At 47.0% G+C, this 17,862-nt stretch overlaps 1 protein-coding gene across 2 annotated transcripts in view; it reads left to right on the top strand.

Annotated features, from left to right (window-relative positions):
* Positions 1-17,862, top strand: part of LOC126544595 (rap1 GTPase-activating protein 1-like) — a 292,574-nt gene that overhangs the window by 260,480 nt on the left and 14,232 nt on the right. For both annotated transcript variants that reach the window (XM_055061716.2, XM_050192017.3), the window contains 4 exons: positions 13,248-13,413; positions 14,242-14,547; positions 15,637-15,701; positions 16,990-17,327. In XM_055061716.2, coding sequence (XP_054917691.1) covers positions 13,248-13,413; positions 14,242-14,547; positions 15,637-15,701; positions 16,990-17,327 — 875 coding nt within the window. The remainder of the gene's footprint in view (positions 1-13,247; positions 13,414-14,241; positions 14,548-15,636; positions 15,702-16,989; positions 17,328-17,862) is intronic.

Here is a 17,862-nt window from a genome sequence, read left to right as displayed (position 1 = left end):
TCCCACCCAGGTACTAAAAGTACCTAACGTCTTCAATAAGTCCGGACTATAGTTCAGTCTCGTCAGTTCGTGCAAGCGAAACATGATGGCCGGAAAGTCCAGTCTTATTTTAGATTACAATAGGACAACATTCGGATTTAAGTCTAGACTTAGAGGCTGGCGTTTGTGCAAGCCAACTTCGACGCTTGTTGCAATGGATGACCCTGACAACGACACATTAGCTCGCGACGCTGGGCTCGAGTTCAGCGATTTAAGCACTGACGAACGTGACCTGCTATTGAGGGCTCGCGCTGCCGGCGTCGTTGCGTACTACTACGACGACGGCCTGCTTTGAAAGGCACTTCACGCGACTTCAGTAAGTCGGCGTTGAACTCGTAATCCTCTGGAGGAAAGTGCAGCGAGCACACTACGTGACTTCTCGGCTCTTTGTCAGCGCGCTGTGGCAGAGGTACGGCACTTAACCACTTCGAACGGAGAGGTTCAGTCGTTGGCACACAGTGATAAGTAACATTGGATTCGCCGCTGCAACTGGCCGTGGCCAAGTTCCGCGGACCGTTCGCGCATCCCAGGACATCACATGGACGTGGCATTCTCCCTGCTTGTTCCAAATGCAAGTTTCGCGAGCCAGCAGGACCACCACAGCACGACGCGATGAAGAAACAACTGAAACTCCAAAGCGCGCGCGGAGTCGAGCGAAAACGAAACCTTTCGATCACCCATACTATTCAAGGTATAGCGTCAAAATGTTATTTTTTTCTTCGAATCGAATAGAAGTAGACAAGTAGCATTTTCTTCCGTCTTATAATCTAATGAAATTATCTTTTTAATACGAGTAGTTGAGTACTAGTGACATAAATTATGATAAGGAGTGCTTTCGTCATCGGGCTAGTGCCAGAATGTCGCTGGGGGGTCTCAAATCGTGTCATGCATTTACCTCAATTTCTCGGTTACTAAAGCTCTGTTTGCGATTATATTGACGCCTTAGACGTTCTAAAGCATTGCTTTATCACTTTAACTTGACTTTCTGGTAACCTTTAGTGTCCCTTTAACGTCGACGCTGCGTCGCTGCTCCTCGGAATGACGCTTACACTGGCGCGTTTTCTCACTGCGGTTGTCTTGGAATGTCCCGCGTCGTCATCTTGATCGTCTGCTAGCTCTCCTCCCGTCGCCCTTTTTGTCACGAGGATGGCTGGTTCGAACGATGAGCTGTTGGCTACGGTAAACGTACTTGCTTGTTCGCTGCTTCTGCACCGTCGCCTCAAGTCACATGTTCATGCTGGCAAAGCAACCGCCGAGTGTCCCGCAGCACGAGCGCAGCCTCCGCCTCCGCCGACGGGTTCACTGAACTGGGACCGACGTCACGGTCGGCCCTCATTGGCTGTTCTCGTCAGCGGCGCGGGAAAAATAGCTACCGGACCCATCGCTCTGCGGGACGGCACAGCAGCCTGTCTGCGGGATAAAAACCGGTTTGTGCGGGAAGCGGCGCGCGGAAAACGTTCTGCGTTGCGCGTTTTCTCGCCACTGTGAACGCGCGTTAAGCCTGTTTCATATGGTGCGATTTTCGTCGTTTGCGATGAAAATCGCAGTGCCGACCCCCCGATTTTCGGCTGCGACCAATCGTTTGGTCGCACAGTCGCAGCGATCGCTGCGATTTTCCGTCGAAATTGCGCGGAGAACTGTCTTGGAGCTATTTCGCCGGTTTGTTTTGGAAGATGGCGTCTCGCACGACAAGTGCAATGCGCGAAGACGTGGTCACGTGCATTGTCGAATTTGGTACGTGCGCGAAGGGAGAATAAAGAACTTGTGCCGCAGATTATTCTCCCATTTCTACGCGTTCGGTGACACGCTACGCAGCAAATGAAGTGCATTTTCACGTTTGCTTCGTACACCTTTGCGAGTTGCCACCAGACGACATGGCCTTTTAGGGTCATCACAATTTTCTTTGTTGCGTACGTAGCAGCTTAAATAATTTCAACCTCGGCAAGGGCAAATGACAAGACAGCAAAGTACCCGAAGTTTCAACGTTGTGCTGAACGCGGCACCGTTCAGTTGCATTTTCTTGTCGGTTTTCAGGCGTGAATTTCCCGATGCATCTTGAAAGGTTATCTTACCTGACTTATTAACTTTGACAGAGCAAAAGTGTAGGCTATCGTAATGAAATTTCGATGCTAGCATTAAATCCGCGGCTTGAATAAACAGCGTCGTTAATTTCTTTGCGAATGTTACACGCACGTTAATTGCAGCTCTTCTCTGGAGAATCTTCTTTTCTCTTGCACAGAAACCAACAAACATTGAATATGTTGCGGACTTTGTATCCTTACTGCACCTGTATTAACATTTGCTATGAAAGGTTATTAACTCTACAGATAGTAAATTAAGTAAATTATTCGCTTGCTATAGTGGCACAGGGACATCGTGCCCTCCTGCACCGTCATGTAAAACTCGTGCAACAATGCAAAAAGCAGGCAAACAGCCTATTCTTGTGGGGATAAAATAGTAGAAAACTACGCGTTAAAGAAAAGTAAATCAGAACTGTGCAGTGAAGTCAGCCAGTTGCACCCCTTCCTGTGAAACTTCGAACATTTTAAGTACAAGCAGTTCTTGCACATTCACAGCTGATCAAGTGTGCAGAAACATTCATGCCTTACATGTTTCTAATAACAGTTTCTAATAAGTTTGTGATCACATATATTAGTGTGTAAACCCATTTAACGATATGCGCTGCGATTACTATCTTTATAAATAATGAAATACCATGCTACTTGCAAGAACATATATCACCCGGGGATTTTAGAACATATTTCTGCATTTCAACTATACACTATATGTGGTTTATTCAATAAAGGACCACGAACTGCTTTTTTTCAATGACAAACTTATTCCAAGTTTTACCTACATACAGGCAAGAAAAAAAAATCTATAGACAAAAATATTGTTCTTCAATTTATTCACCTGCCACTGTGGCTATATTATTCTGCTGCTAACACAAGGCGAGGGGTTGCATTGCCAGCCATGGAAGTCGCATTTCGATGGGAGTCATAAGTAAAAAAAAAGCCCTTAGACTTACAAGTACTATGCATAGAGGGGCATGCTTATGCAAAATCTAACACCAATTGAAAGCAAAGGGCACACTTGTAAAACAACCATCTTTCGTGATAATTCGAGTGTGTAAACATTCATTGCATCAATATGTATTGTTCAAGAGCACTGCACAAATAAGCATAATCAGGTATAGCAAGTACTCCGTCAGGAAGCTGGTTCTACAGTTGTATAAATGTCAAGACATGAATGCTCATACTACGTCGCACACACAGCACAAAGAAAACCTTTTTTCGAGAGTCCTCTTCTGGCAGATATGACTGGGCCATAAGCAGCAGAAACTTTATTGCAGGGCATTGTGTAATACCGCTTATGAAAGAGTGAAGATGCTTTTAACAGCAATACCACATGCTACTCTAATAAGAGGAATGATGAGCAAAAATATTTCTGGTAGAGCACTTAATCTAAACAGTAACTTTTTGAAAGACAGAAAATTCCAGGTGAGAGTTGGAGGTACATTTGGCCCACCTACACCAACAACACAGGCATTCTACTAGAAGTACTACAGACCATGGTGTACTGCAGTCTATGGGAAAGCTATCTTATACAGAAATCAAGAATGATGCAACAAGCTCTCGACAACACTGCAAGTTTTCTTGGCCAGTCTGGCCTCTCGCTTTCTGATCAGTTGGCTTACATCGACGTAGGAAAAAAGACTAGAATCAAGAACTACCCCAGATTGCACGTTGTGCTCCACATAGCTGGACAAATATACCTGCAAGTCAACATCCACAAATCCTCAGCTAGTGTAAGACCATGACGGCAGAGCCAGCACGTGGGTGAAACAATTATGCCATGCGTGGACGCAAATTCTATACCTGGTGAAAAGAATAATCTTGAAATCATGGGGGGTGGACGAGTGGATACTGCGGAAAATCGCACATGCTGTGCTTGTGTCCAAGGTATTGTACGGTATGAATTACCAGCAGTGCAGAAAAAGACAACTAATCGAATACAGGCATCGAGTAATAACAGGTCTTTCCGACTTTACCATGCTCGGAGACCTCTATGAGAAAGATCAAATGAACAAGCACCTAGACAGAGTAGAGTTGCAGCCTGCAGCACAAATTCTTTGCCTCAAGAGCTCAGAAACTGGTCCCAAGATACTATGCCAGCTAGCATATGAGATGCAAAGACGACTACCCCTCCCTTCAGAAACAACCTCGGGAGCATCTGAACTTCAAACACAATAGGGCCATACTGTGCAATATGGGGGCAAAAAATTAGGCCAGTAGACTATATGCAACTGCCAAACACAGAGGAGGTTGCTAATCATGAAGATGCAAGCAAACATCAGGCACATATAGGCACTGATGTGGCAATAGCAATGTAACAGTAGTATGACACAGGGTCGTAGCCAGAGGGGGGGGGGGGGGGCTTATGGGGCTTCAGCCCCCCCCCCCCGAAATTTTTTCGTGCTGTCCATGCACCGCCGACCAAAGCAACCCCCGGCGCCGTAAATCATTCTGGATTTTGTCTAGAACGACTTTTTCACGCTCGAAAAGCTATTTCATCACGAAAATTGCGAACTCGGGCTGGATTTCGCGGCAACGCCCGTGCACCGGGAATCACATAACGCAAGCAGCCCCATCCGAGCACAAAGCTTCAAGGACGTTTTATGGCGAACGGGCTCGCCGCGGCATCTCGCGGAGGCCGCGGGATCTAGACTCTATCATGGAATCTACGGAGCGCGTGGATGTCAATTCCGAAACTTTATGGGTATAAAGTTCTCAAACTTTTGATGTGAAAGGCGCATTGATATTTCCAAGCGTGTGCTTTAGATTTTCAATTGCGGAACTACAATTGACGATTATGTTCCCATAAATATTTGACGCCAAATGTTCATTAACTTTTTCAAAGTAGTACATCGGGCCATACAACGAGACAAGCTAAATCAACACACTATCAGACAAGTTGACAAAGCCCGCAGCGAGGCCCGATGAGACGAAGCGTTGTGGTGGTTAATTCGTGCCGTCATGTCGCATAAAAAACAATATCAGCTTTTTTTTTCACCTGCGCCAAAGCATCCAGTGAAGACACTAAAGCCAGCCAAGGTAACTACGCTCTTATTTATTTTTTATACTTTGACATTTAATCGCGAGGACACATTGAGCTGAGCCTCTTCAATTTTTTTTTTCTCGCTCCCGTACCCGCGGGCTGCCAGAGCCAGCCAGAGCGCACGCGTTTTTCTCGTGTTGCCCCGACCACCGCGCGGCGCGCTTCGGTGCGCGTTCGGTTTTCTCTGGCCGAGTGCATTTTCGCTCTGAGAGTTTTTCACGCTTTCTAGCTAGAAGACGAGAAAAAGAAACAATGGTCCCTGGACGCCATCACTGTGGGGACTCGACGGATTGCACCGCGTTCGCTTGAGCGCAGCCTCTCCAAACAGTCTTGTCTCGCTGGTGTAGGATACCGAGCAGTGTGCGCATGGTTCTTGGTGGACCAAGCGTCTTGTGTTTTCTTTGATATTCCTTTAATAGCTACATTATTCGCCCAAAGTAGGCATTCGATTGTGATCAACATACTTTCCATTGCGTTTTTTTTTCATTACGGTGCCCCCGCCCCACAAAAGGAAAAAAAAAGTTCTTGCGGCGCAGCGAATTGTCGCATGGTGAAAGTTCTATTTTGTTACTTATATTGCGTAATGTAATGGGCCATGGGACGCTTCAGCTGCCAGATACTCTTATTATATTATTGCGGTAGCAATTATAGGGACACTCTAGGCGCATTCCTGCCGTCGCCGTCGCCCTCATGTTCCGCATAAAGTCCAAGGGCTATAACATCGTGACCGTGCGCCGCAAGCTGTATGTGCGAGTGAAAGCGTAAGGGGGGAGGTGGAATGGACCAGCCGACGATGGTGACTCAGTCTTGTGTGCGTAAGGGAGAAAAGTGAGGAGCAAGCGCGCCGGCTTCTGTCGCGCCCGATACATCGGGGGGAGTGGATGGAATGGAGGAGGGATGTAGGATTCTGTGAATCTGTGATTGCGCAACATGTTTATTTACCTTGTTTGCCCCATTATATACCTTGGCTTTTTCTTAGACACGTAGATTTATTGGCGACTTCTACGTATGTTCAGATATCTTGTTGCGAGGTTTTGTGCATACGTGCAGTGAACTTTGTTTCCAGTGGCACTTTTTTGCCCTTTATCAAGCTGTATCTTCGCATTTGTATATTCCATTGTATCTTCGCATTTCTAATGTACGAGGGCGAGTAAAATGAAAGTGAGCCTACCCACCCTGCGCAATATATGGTTCTGTTCACTATCTGCAAGGCCTGCGCGTAGCACACAGGCATCTCTCATTTACAAAAGTGACACGCAGGTGTGAGGAGAAATGTTCTTTAATGCGCTCATACACTGGGTTGAACATGGTAGCGTGACGTAATGGACGCTGCAGAAGTTGAGCAGCGTGGTGCCGTGAGGTTTTTGACAGCTGAAGGTGTTTACCAAAAAAAATTAGTCACCCTATGGCTGCCGTGTACATTGAACAGTGCATTTCATTGGCCACTGTGAAGCGTTAGAACAAACGGTTCAAAGAAGGACGTGAAAGTTGCAAAGACGATCCCAGACCGGACCAATGCCATCGTGCAATCACCCCTAACAAAATTGCAAAGGTTGATGAGCTGATGACACAAGAACGGAGGATAAGCATCGATGAACTGGCAGAGCGTGTGAACATCAGTCACGGTTCGGTTCACCGTCACCGTTCACGCCATAATTCATGAACATCTCGGTTATCGGCTCTTGTGTGCGCAATGGATGCCCAAGATTTTGAACCACCGCCAGAATACGGAGAAGTTCGGCGCTGCCTTTACTCATCTGATCCGGTATCACAATAAGGGTGACGATTTCTTCTCTGCAATTGTGACCGGAGACGAACCATCATGCCACTACTACGAGACTGAAACACGACGGCAACGCTTACAATGGAAACATTCGAATTCACCACCCCCAAAGAAAGCAAAGGCCGTCATTTCTGCCGGAAAGGTGTTGTTTTTTTATTTTTCGATCGTCAGAGGCCATTACTGATAGAATTTGCTAAATCTTGAGAGACTATCAATTTCTTCCGATATTGTGAAACGTCGGATCGGCTGCTTGTCGCAATCAAGAATAAACTGCGTGAAAAATTGACGAATGGGGTCATCTTGTTCCACGACAATGCCCGTCCCCACGTCGCTGATGTGGTTAATACAAAACTGGCAAAGTTCAAGCGGGAAACGCTGCAACATCCGCCATACAGCTCAGACCTGTCGCCTTGCGACTTCCACATTTTGAGGCAACCGAAAAAACAGCTCACGGGAACCAGATTTGTCTCAGACAATGACGTCAAAGTCGGTTGCAGACGTTTTGAAGCAACAACCCAGGGAGCTTTATGAGACTGGAATTACGCGACTCGTTAGTCAATGGGACAAATGTCTAGATGCTCATGGAGGCTACTTTTAAATAAAGTACCCCGTTTGTCATATATTCGCATTGGCTCACTTTCATTTGACTCGCCCTCGTATATTCTGCAGAACTCCTGCTTTTTATACGTGCTCTCTGTTGCGACTATAATTTCGGTGCAATTACTCACGATACGCGACCGGTGACAGCTGCTCCTGCGTAATACATTGGAACAAATGACAGCGTCATTGAGATTTTTCACTGGCCATTGCATATGTACAAGAATGTAAACAAGGATCTTGAATGACAAAGTTTCATTAACATATTTGTCCTCAACTTGTTCATTTCATGGCCTTTACATTTTTCATATCAGCGGCATGCACTGCTTTGCTGGTTTCGAATTGATGTAGTTCTAAAGTTCGTGTGATATTTTCTTCACTTGCTAAATAGACAAAAAACGTGGAAGCATTGACATCAGTTATGTTGGGCACAATTTTTGGCACATACGAGTATAATATTCTATGAAAAAATACATATTTTACTTGTAGCAAAGCACTCTGTGTGTTCACTTCGTTCTTGTCCATCGTATTCCTGTTGCACTATAGTTAACGAATTCATGAGGCTGCACAGGAGAAGTAAGAAACCTCCGCCCAAGGGCTCGATTTCACATCCAAATCCATGCGTGCGCATGCACGCACAGGCACACACGCGCGCACGCGCACGCGCGCACACACACACAAATGTTGCAAGGGTGCATAGCATGAAGCAGTATCAACAGGATGACACTAGAGATGGATGAGAACTAACTTTCAACTAAGGTTCAGTGTAAAAATGTGGCGAGTCATACAAATTACCAGAAAGAAGAGTCATATTTGAAGGCTATGTAAAAATTGGTGTTTGATGCAACCAAACATAAATAAAAATGCTATAGAAAGAAAATACAGAAAAATTCCAAGTGCAGGAAAAAAATAATTACAATTGCCAATCCTGCATGCCAGCACCTCTCAAAAAACACTGTTCTTATTCCAATAGACAGGCTGGCAGCTTGCTTATGCAAGCACACTCTTCCAGTCCTATGCTATTGAAAAAAAAACGAGTTTCTTGGAAGGTAGCCACATGCACACTTGGTGATCACAATGTTTTTTTTCCCTGGACTTGTATATTCATATGTATTTTCTCCCTTTCCCGTTTTTATGTTTGGCTTCATCAAGCACTAGTTTTTATGAGGTTTTATTGCTGTACAACTTTCTGGTAACCTTTATAAACCACAAAATTTTCACAATAAACCTTTGAAATAGAAGTTAGCGTACCATGTTCTTACTGCTTCACACTATACATTCTTGATACATTGGCCAAATAAAAGATTTTATGAGGAAAACAGAAGCATCATAAGGGCCATTAAATTGGCTTGTTGCAGTCTAAAAAAATAAGGAATTGCCTTGCTGCAAGCGGCACCAGAGAACACATAGGGCGAACAAGAAAACCGAGATGATCTAACAACCAAAAGTTTAATGTACACGCCGAGTAAATGCTGGCCGACAAGCAATAAACCGAACATACACAAAAAGAAGCAAAAATTAATGTGTGTTTCCTGATGGGAAATGCATCCATCTCTAAACGGAAGCCATGCTGACAAGATTCTCCCAGCGTTTTTAGATCTACAGTGTCATAATTTCTCTAGGCAGCAGATCAGCACAGAATGCTAGCTTCTTCCTCTACCGTGCATGTTCAGATGTCGAGAGTGCATTGTAGAGGAAGAAGCTAGCATTCTGTGGAGATCGGCTGCCCAGATAAATTGTGGAAGCTGTAAATGCAAAGACACTGGGAGAATCTTGTGTCAGCATTGCCTGTGTTGCACTTTCAGAGATGGATGAGTTTCCTGTTGGGATCTGTATGGACACACACCTGTTTTTGCTTCTCCTTTTTGTGTAACGTCGATTTATTGCTTGTAAACCAGCATTTACTCGGCATGTTCAACAAACTTTCATTTTTTAGTGTATCTTATGATCGTCTTGGTCTCTTGCAGAAGGGTGTTCATTCTTTTTACACCAAAGCTGTAAATTGCCAAGGCGAAACACTGGTAGTCCGACTGCAGAAACCCTACTGCAGGGGTATGAGCTATTGTTTAGGGGGTTATAAGCCATTGCATTCCTCTTACGGGACGGACAGACAAATTTCTCGTTAGGTAGGCATAGAGATGCTTATGCATTTAAACCATATACATTGATGTGCTTATTAATGCAGGGAAGGGACACAGAGGGGGACGGGGTTAAGACAAGATTATGATTAAAAAATTAAATTGTGGGGTTTTACATGCCAAAACCACTTTCTGATTATGAGGCACGCCGTAGTGGAGGACTGCGGAAATTTCGACCACCTGGGGTTCTTTAACGTGCACCTAAATCTAAGCACACGGGTGTTCTCGCATTTCGCTTCCATTGAAATGCGGCCGCCGTGGCCGGGATTCGATCCCGCGACCTCGTGCTCAGCAGCCCAACACCATAGCCACTGAGCAACCACGGTGGGTGACAAGACCATAATGACATAATTATCTCGTAGCAAAGGTGTGGCCGGCCATTGGCTACACCGATAGTGAGGTTCTCTCGCAGCAGAGCGCACGTGCAGCAGTCTCTCTCTGACTTCCCGATAGGTTCAAAAATGTGTCCCTGTATTTCATTAAATGAAATGTGCAGCCCCGGTGTATCACTTGGTAACTACAGTGCTTAACCGAGTCATAAATGCTATGATTAACACATTACAAAACACAAATACGTAACATAATTCAGAAAGACTTTGAGGGGCCCGCTGGATTAACACAATGAACCACTCATTGCACTCTCCATGATGGTGAGTGTGTGAAGCGGAATGTGTGGCATTTCAAATAAACAATGTGATAAACCCAAGCCAAACGTGTGCGGAACCTCACAAAGAAACACAAACATAACCAATAATTCAGAAATACTCTAATAAACTGTCAAAATTAACCCAGTGATAAACACCGGGGCCGCATATTTCAGCTTCACTGGTTTACCATCTGTACAGGGTGCATGGGCGGTAATTTTTTCTGTTATTGTTTGTTAAGTATTGTGTAATTTTGTGCCAGTCACACATGTTGTTGGGCTAGTTGGTCCATTGTATTAGTGTTATTTCTTTTGTTCTTGCTGGTTTGTTCTTAATGTCGTGCCCTTTTTCCTTTTGTAACTACTTTTTTATTCCCCCTCACCTAATACTCCAACCTTGCAGCCTGCGAGGTATATAAATAAACAAGTAAATAAGCACATACCATTCATTCTTCTACATAAACCTCGCACCATCCCTTCCTCAAGAAACGTCACTGTGTTGATGTGTCGCAGTGTGCATCTACATTAGCTGCCGTTTGCATTTTGGTATAGTTTGTGAACTGTGTGCTGCATAAACATTACATGACATTAAGGTTGTGACCTATTTCCACAGGCTAACCGCCCACGGTTAGCCTGCTGAAAGCGGTCAGCCAAGAGACACAGGACAACAAAGTGGACGAGACGCGTGTGTTTTAGGATGCCATGATACCACGTACAGGTTTCTAAAGTGACGGTAACTGCTCAACAAATTTGATGCGTTGGCTTTTGCGCCTTTAGAAATATTCAGAGAGGATTCCCATATATATATATATTCACAGCACACGCACCGCGATGGACGAACCGGGCTAGCACTAAGGTTGAATTTCACAACAAAATTTTCATTCCACGTCCAGTAATCACACAGATAATTTGCGGCTTCGTTCAGGGGCAGACGCGGGCTTTCGGGTTGGTGCTTGTTGTTGTGTTTGGTGCAAGAATATGGCTAGGAGCAGGCGCCACCAGTGCCTCGTGGAGGCACTGGCATCGCATATGCACAATCACGAACAATATGCACACATCATTTCTCCAAAAGCTGACGCTGAGCTCAGGTAGCGCGAGGATCTTGTATACGGCTGACACGACGACTTCGTGGCAGCCGAATTCCAAATACTGCATATGCATTGAGGTTAGCTACATGAACTTGTTGATAGGTCATCTTGTAGTTGGTTGTAGCGCAGACAAAACGAAGCGGTCATATAAGGCAGATGAGACAATCACACAGCGCGGAACCACGGCATACTACTATAGTGCCTAGAATGTATATTCTAGGCACTGTAATACCACAGTTGCGAACAGCTGTTTACGTGCCCGTGTCGCACTGACCTTAGGAAACCGCCGTTACGCACTCCAAAACAAATCTTAACCTCAACACGTTTTTAAATTACAAAACACGCATATTGTTTGCTTCTACTAAAGACAAGTCAACAATATTATAATGCAAACGTTTTATTCATTACAATAAAATAATTATACAGCGTGTGCCATGAAACCTGGCAGTAAGCAACCCTGGGCGTCGCACCAGTCGCACTGTTGAAATCGCAATCATCTGAAATGGGCCCTCTAAGGGCTCATTCACACCGGCGACTGACAGTGGTCGCGCGACCAAGTTGGTCGCAAATGGTCACAAACGGTCGCTTTTCTCGAAAAGCGACCATTTTGGGCCAGTCGCTCTCTGCGCGATTTTTCAGTCGCGCGGCCGTGGTCGCAAAACTGATACACCAATCAGCGGCGCACCGGAAGTGATCTTTCATGTGTCTACATCCGGCCTCCTCCCGCGTCGCGTTCAATTTCCACGTAGATTCCGAGGGTTCTCGCTGAGAACGACAATCTCCGGGATTGCGACTTGCGGGTCGTGATCAGCCGGGCTTGCCGGTGTGAACATCTGTCGCCTTCGGTCGCTTTTTGATCGTGAGTCGAAAATTGTCGCGCGACCTCCTCAAGTCGCCGGTGCGACTGAGCCAGAAAAATAGCATTGCGACGCGTACGACTGCACCGATTTTCGTCGTTCCAGTCGCAGCATGTGAAACAGCCTTCATGTGGTCAATCTGCTAGCTTGCTAGCCTCCTGGTTAGTTCAGATGGAAGAGCGACTGACCCGGAAAAGCGTTGTTGCCGGGTGCGATCCCCGAACGAGGACAAAATTTTTCTTCAACTGCGAAGCTCGCCATCTCGGAAAACCGTACCAGTTGCCTTTGTAACTACGTGCTATATTCTCCGGTAAATGACCATTTCTTCTTTTGGATACACTTGCGGATTTCGTGAGGATCCATTTGCCATGTCATGAAGCAAACCGTCACTGGGCGATGATGGATGGATGGATGGATGGATGGATGAAAAACTTTATTAGGGTCCTTTACTGGGCGATGATGTCGCAAAATAATTATCGACTCGTTGCACCGCAATTGTCTGCACACGATCAATGACGCTGAGTATGGATGGATGGATGGATGGATGGATGAAAAACTTTATTAGGGTCCTTTACTGGATACACTTGCAGATTTCGTGAGTATTCATTTGCCATGTCATGAAGCAAGCCGTCACTGGGCGATGATGGATGGATGGATGGATGGATGAAAAACTTTATTAGGGTCCTTTACTGGGCGATGATGTCGCAAAATAATTATCGACTCGTTGCACCGCAATTGTCTGCACACGAGCAATGACTCTGAGTAATTGAGCTATAGTTGATGTTCATTCACCTTGTAGGGCGGCGAGTGAAATTGAGTACGACTACGAACACTGGAGGACACGCCGGACAGTTTTGCGCCCTGTCGTTTTGTCTTGCGTGTCCTCCCGCTTTAGTAGCCTTACCGAGTTTCACTCAGTGCATTACGAAATGGATGTCTGTACACAAATAGAGCCTTTAATTTGCCAATTTTTACCGTGCCCAGGTACCGGGTGGCAGTGACGGCTCGACTGGACGTTCCCTTCTTCGAGCCAAAGCTACCGGTGCCGGCTGAATTCGAGGCTGGACCCGAGTTCCGCGAGTTCCTGCTGCAGAAGCTCATCAACGCCGAGAACGCTGCGTACCGGGCCGAGCAGTTTGCTCGGCTAGAGGTCAGTCGAGTTTCTCCCTGCTTTGAAGGGCCATAAACATTGAAACAAATTAGATTTTCGGATTGCGATTCTATAAATTTTGCAACGGTCATGTTATGCTAAGCTATGATTTAGTGGCGTCGGTTAGTCGACGAAGTCGTCAGGCAGGCTGTATTTGCGAAGAGACGCTGCGGGTTCGAATCCTCTAACAAAATTGTAGTTGTAGCAAGGTTTGAGACAGGGCTGTAGATGGGGATCCATTGCGAATGGGTGCGACGTTTGGATAGTTTGTTCATGTTATATGACGTGGGATACAGCGAAAAAAAGTGGAGGGAGTCTAGACACTACATGAGTGCCCGTGATCCATGGCGTTAACTTCCCAGCGCGAAAACCAGGCAAGGACAAGAACGAGGACGAAGACAAGCTTGCAGTTATGTTTACTTTGTACGACCTTCGCATAGGTTCCCGTAGGCTTGCCTCTCAGTGCCCGTTTAACGGCTGGTTGTATAATTTTCGTCAGGGCTGATCATGGTTGCGATTTCAGCTTGTCGGTATAAAATGCATTCAGTGTAGTGCAACTAGAAATTGGGCGCACACTGTCTTGTGGATACGGCGCGTCCTTTTCTTCCTCTGTGTTCATGTGCTAGTTGCGCTGCACTGAAAGCCTTCGTAAATTTCTTAACGGCCAGCTATCTTCCGTTACGCGCCTTGTGTCGTGTGTCACGAGCTCGTCATTTGTGACCTTCGGTCATAACTTTGGCATGTGGCATTAATTCGGCGCGCTTTATGAGCACCTGCAAGATGTATTGCACGAACAAGCGAACCGTTCTCGTATTCACCGCGCTCTAGGCCCGGACCCGGTCGTCGCTGCTACAGAACTTGCACGACCAGCTGCTGGGCAAGACGCAGGAGTTCTCCGGCAGCGCCAGCTTCGTGGCCGGCGACGAGCTGGACGAGGGCGCGGCCACCAACGGCGGCTCCTCGGCCGTGGCCAGTGGCGCAAGCTTCCTGGACGGATTCTTCCGCAAGGCGCTCAGCGTCAAGATCCGCAGCCAGTCCGTCGAGTCCAACCTGGCCAAGCGCTCCTCGTCCAGCGCCAGCAGCAGCAGCCTCACCAACACCGTCATCGGCGAGAACACGCCGCTCGCCACTGGGGTCAGTCACGCTCTCCTCCTCCCCTCGTACACGCGCGGTTCAGAGAAAACGAGAAAAGAAGGGTTTCTTATAGCGTTTTAGAGTATCTAGCCATACGCTGTTGCAGCGTAAAGTGCTAGAAAGGATTTGCGTGTATGACTACTGCAACGAGGCCTACGGTCGGCCTTGAGAGTTTACACGACACTAAATTTTCCGAAAATCTGAATTCCCGCAAAGCTCAGGTACATAGCAAGAATTTTTAGACCGCGTGATAGGCAATACAGAGGATATCAGCTCATTGTTTGAGCGCTCAGAAAATCGTTTTCATTTATTTCCTAATAAAGAAACTCAACACTCTCATTGTGTACTGAGCGCTCGACCTCAAGCCAGATGTATTGCGGTGAAGACATTTTAGCCTGTTAGTGCGTTTCGTTTCAAGCTGTGTCATTTATTTCCTGATAAAGAAACTCAACACTCTCATTGTGTACTGAGCGCTCGACCTCAAGCCAGATGTATTGCGGTGAAGACATTTTAGCCTGTTAGTGCGTTTCGTTTCAAGCTGTGTCATGCTGCAGTGAAGACTGCGTTTCAGAGCTAACTGTAACGCTGTCGTTTTGACATTTCTTTCCGGTATGATTGCGTGAGTTTGCCATCAAAGAGAGACATGTAGAGTTATAGGTAAGAATAAAGTCTGCACTCGAGTATGAAGTCCAGGAGGAAGTGCTTGGTGCCATTTATCTTGCTCTGAAAATCTGGCCCTGCCAGTTAGCCGTATGAGAGCCATTTGTTGTTACCACAATAGCAGCGAGCCCTGGCACTTAACTAGGACTTAGCGAGCCATGGGACAACTAGGCTTTACGAAGGGTTGCCTAAATTGAGCTACACTTGATGTGATACACTTAAACTATAACCGCGTCTCTCCAGCTTTTGTTTGGTCAGTTTGATGCGACATTAAGGGTAGGTAATTGAAAAATTGTAATAGCAGTTAGGTTTCCATCCACACGCACTTACATTCTACTTCATCTCAACATCCCACGAATATCAAGTACGTCTTCAGAGTGTCTAAATTCTATTTGCACTGTTACTAAAGAAGTCACACTTTTACTTCAGACGCCTAAGGCCCAGAGTTCCAAAAGCGTCAACCAGGGATCGCCATCTCAAAGCAGCAGCCGGCGGTGAGTTTATAATATGTTTTCTTCCCGTTCATTATGTCGGGAAATCTGGCAAGAATATTCAGTAGTCCAATAACTGTTTATACTTACAACCACTTTCTATATTTCGAAAAGTAAACCCCCGTGAACGACTATCATGCAGACGAGAGTTCTGAACCATGTACGCATGCTAAAATGAACACCACCGCTTTCAAACGTTACTTCCTTTCAGGTGCCACGCTATGCCTGATGCTGTCGAACAGTATAGTTCGGAAGCGTTGGTTTGTCGCACCTCCGTATCTTTAAATATAGACTAACTATAGTTCATATTTTGGTGCAATGGCTAACGCCCACCGACATCGACTTGTCACTCAATGCATTTGTTTCTGAGTTTTAACTACTGTTATTTCAGAAAACCACAGTGCGTCATTCGTTATGCCATTTACCTCTTAATGCTACGTGCTTCTGCCTCAATGCTACGTGCATTTGTTATGGCGTCCTGATCGACCTTCTTAACAAAGCAACTGGCCTGCCTAAACAACTAACAAATTTCACTAACGTGCCGAAGCAGCAACCACAGCGCTGCATACTGCACTCCCGGGAGCAGCAGTTTCGAAGCACCGTCATCGCGACCATGGAGACTGTGTGGGCCCTTTATTGCAAATGTGGTCATGACTGATATCGCACACACAAAACTTCGTAACCAGTAGCGAAGTCCACCGCCATGCACCCATTCAGGAGAGGTTTGCCGGACTTCTGCCCACGCCGACAGTCTGTCAGACACGTCGAAGCACCCTGAAAAGCGGATCACGGGCGCCATCTTGTGTCCTTTCCGTTGCGAATTGCCTGCACGTCGTGTCCACAGAACTCGTGGGAGGCAGCGGTCGCATTGATCGTGTCGCGTTCATTGCGCACTCTACCGCCAGCCTCTGCCGCGTGGGTGAACGTTTGAACTCAGAAGAGTGGCTTGCGCGGAGAGAAAAGCATCTCACCTGTAGAAGCCAGCAACAAATCCAAGCCTACAGGCGGTGAGCCAGCGGCGAGGAGACACAGGATGGCGCCCTGTGGGCCGACGCATAGCTACGTACAAAGCTTGTTCTGACGTCATCGCGATCTCCATACTGAGGGCCCATTGTGCCGGCATGGTGAGACTTTATCTAGCCCCACTTAATGTGCCAGAAGCGACGTGTATGCTGCGAAATGTTGTCGCCCGCGTAGGCAGCTACAGCGTGTCGCCGAACAGACTGCTTGGTGCCGCACGTCCGTGCCCGAGCGGCGCTAGTTATATCCGGATTTCCGAAAAACTCGACAGGCTGGACTTTCCCACGGTCACCTCCCTGCTGGGCATGAGCCGGCGGCGTCCCAACAGCAGTCCTACCACGCCGGTGTCCAGCCCAGAGACGCCGCCCTCGATGGCCAAGTCTCAGCTGGCCCAGCAGCAGGGCTCTCAGCTGCAGCAGTCGGGCTGCGGCAGCTTCCCGTGCACCGAGTCCGACACGTCTAGTCTGAACAGCGTCGAGTCCGACCTGGGCCTCGGCGCAGCCAGCAGCATGATGCCGCCGCCGGAGATCCCGTCCAGGAACTCCCGCTCCCTGTTCATACAAGCCACGGCGGCGTCAGCGGCCAGCGGAGGCGGACCGCACGCCGAGGGTGCTTATCCTAGCGCTTCTGCACGTTGGTTGGTTGTCTCCCGATGCATGTACACGAACGCTTTCCTGTCGCTGCCTGCTTGCTTTCCGCTGCTGCCGCAGCGACCATGCACAGCTAAGTTGGAATCTGGCACTGGGCTTGTTCAATGACCCAATCGTTAGCTATTAAAGTTATTTCTTTTATATCATTCTACGCCTTATTTTGTACCTCCTGTTCATCTCACGCTAGGACTTCCAAAGCATCGGGAAAGAAACCAGAGCTGGCGAGTTACCCACTACGGTGGCTCAGTGATTGTGGCGTTCTTCTGTGGAACGCAAGGTCGCGAGTACGATTTCCGGTAGCGGCTGCTGCATATTGACAAAAAAAAAAGGGGGGGGGGGGGTGCGAACACGCCCATACGTCGAGGTTTGGATGCACATTAATGAGCCGCAGGGAGTCGAAATTAACCCAGAGCCCTCCACAGCGTAGGTGTAGCTTTCCGACGCAAAACCTCATACATTGCTGCTTTAATTATAAAGCTAATTGGATACCTGGT

The sequence above is a fragment of the Dermacentor andersoni genome, chromosome 3 (genome assembly GCF_023375885.2).
Source record: "Dermacentor andersoni chromosome 3, qqDerAnde1_hic_scaffold, whole genome shotgun sequence".
NCBI classification, from domain to species: Eukaryota; Metazoa; Arthropoda; class Arachnida; order Ixodida; family Ixodidae; genus Dermacentor; species Dermacentor andersoni.
This window is presented reverse-complemented; position numbering and strand designations above follow the sequence as displayed.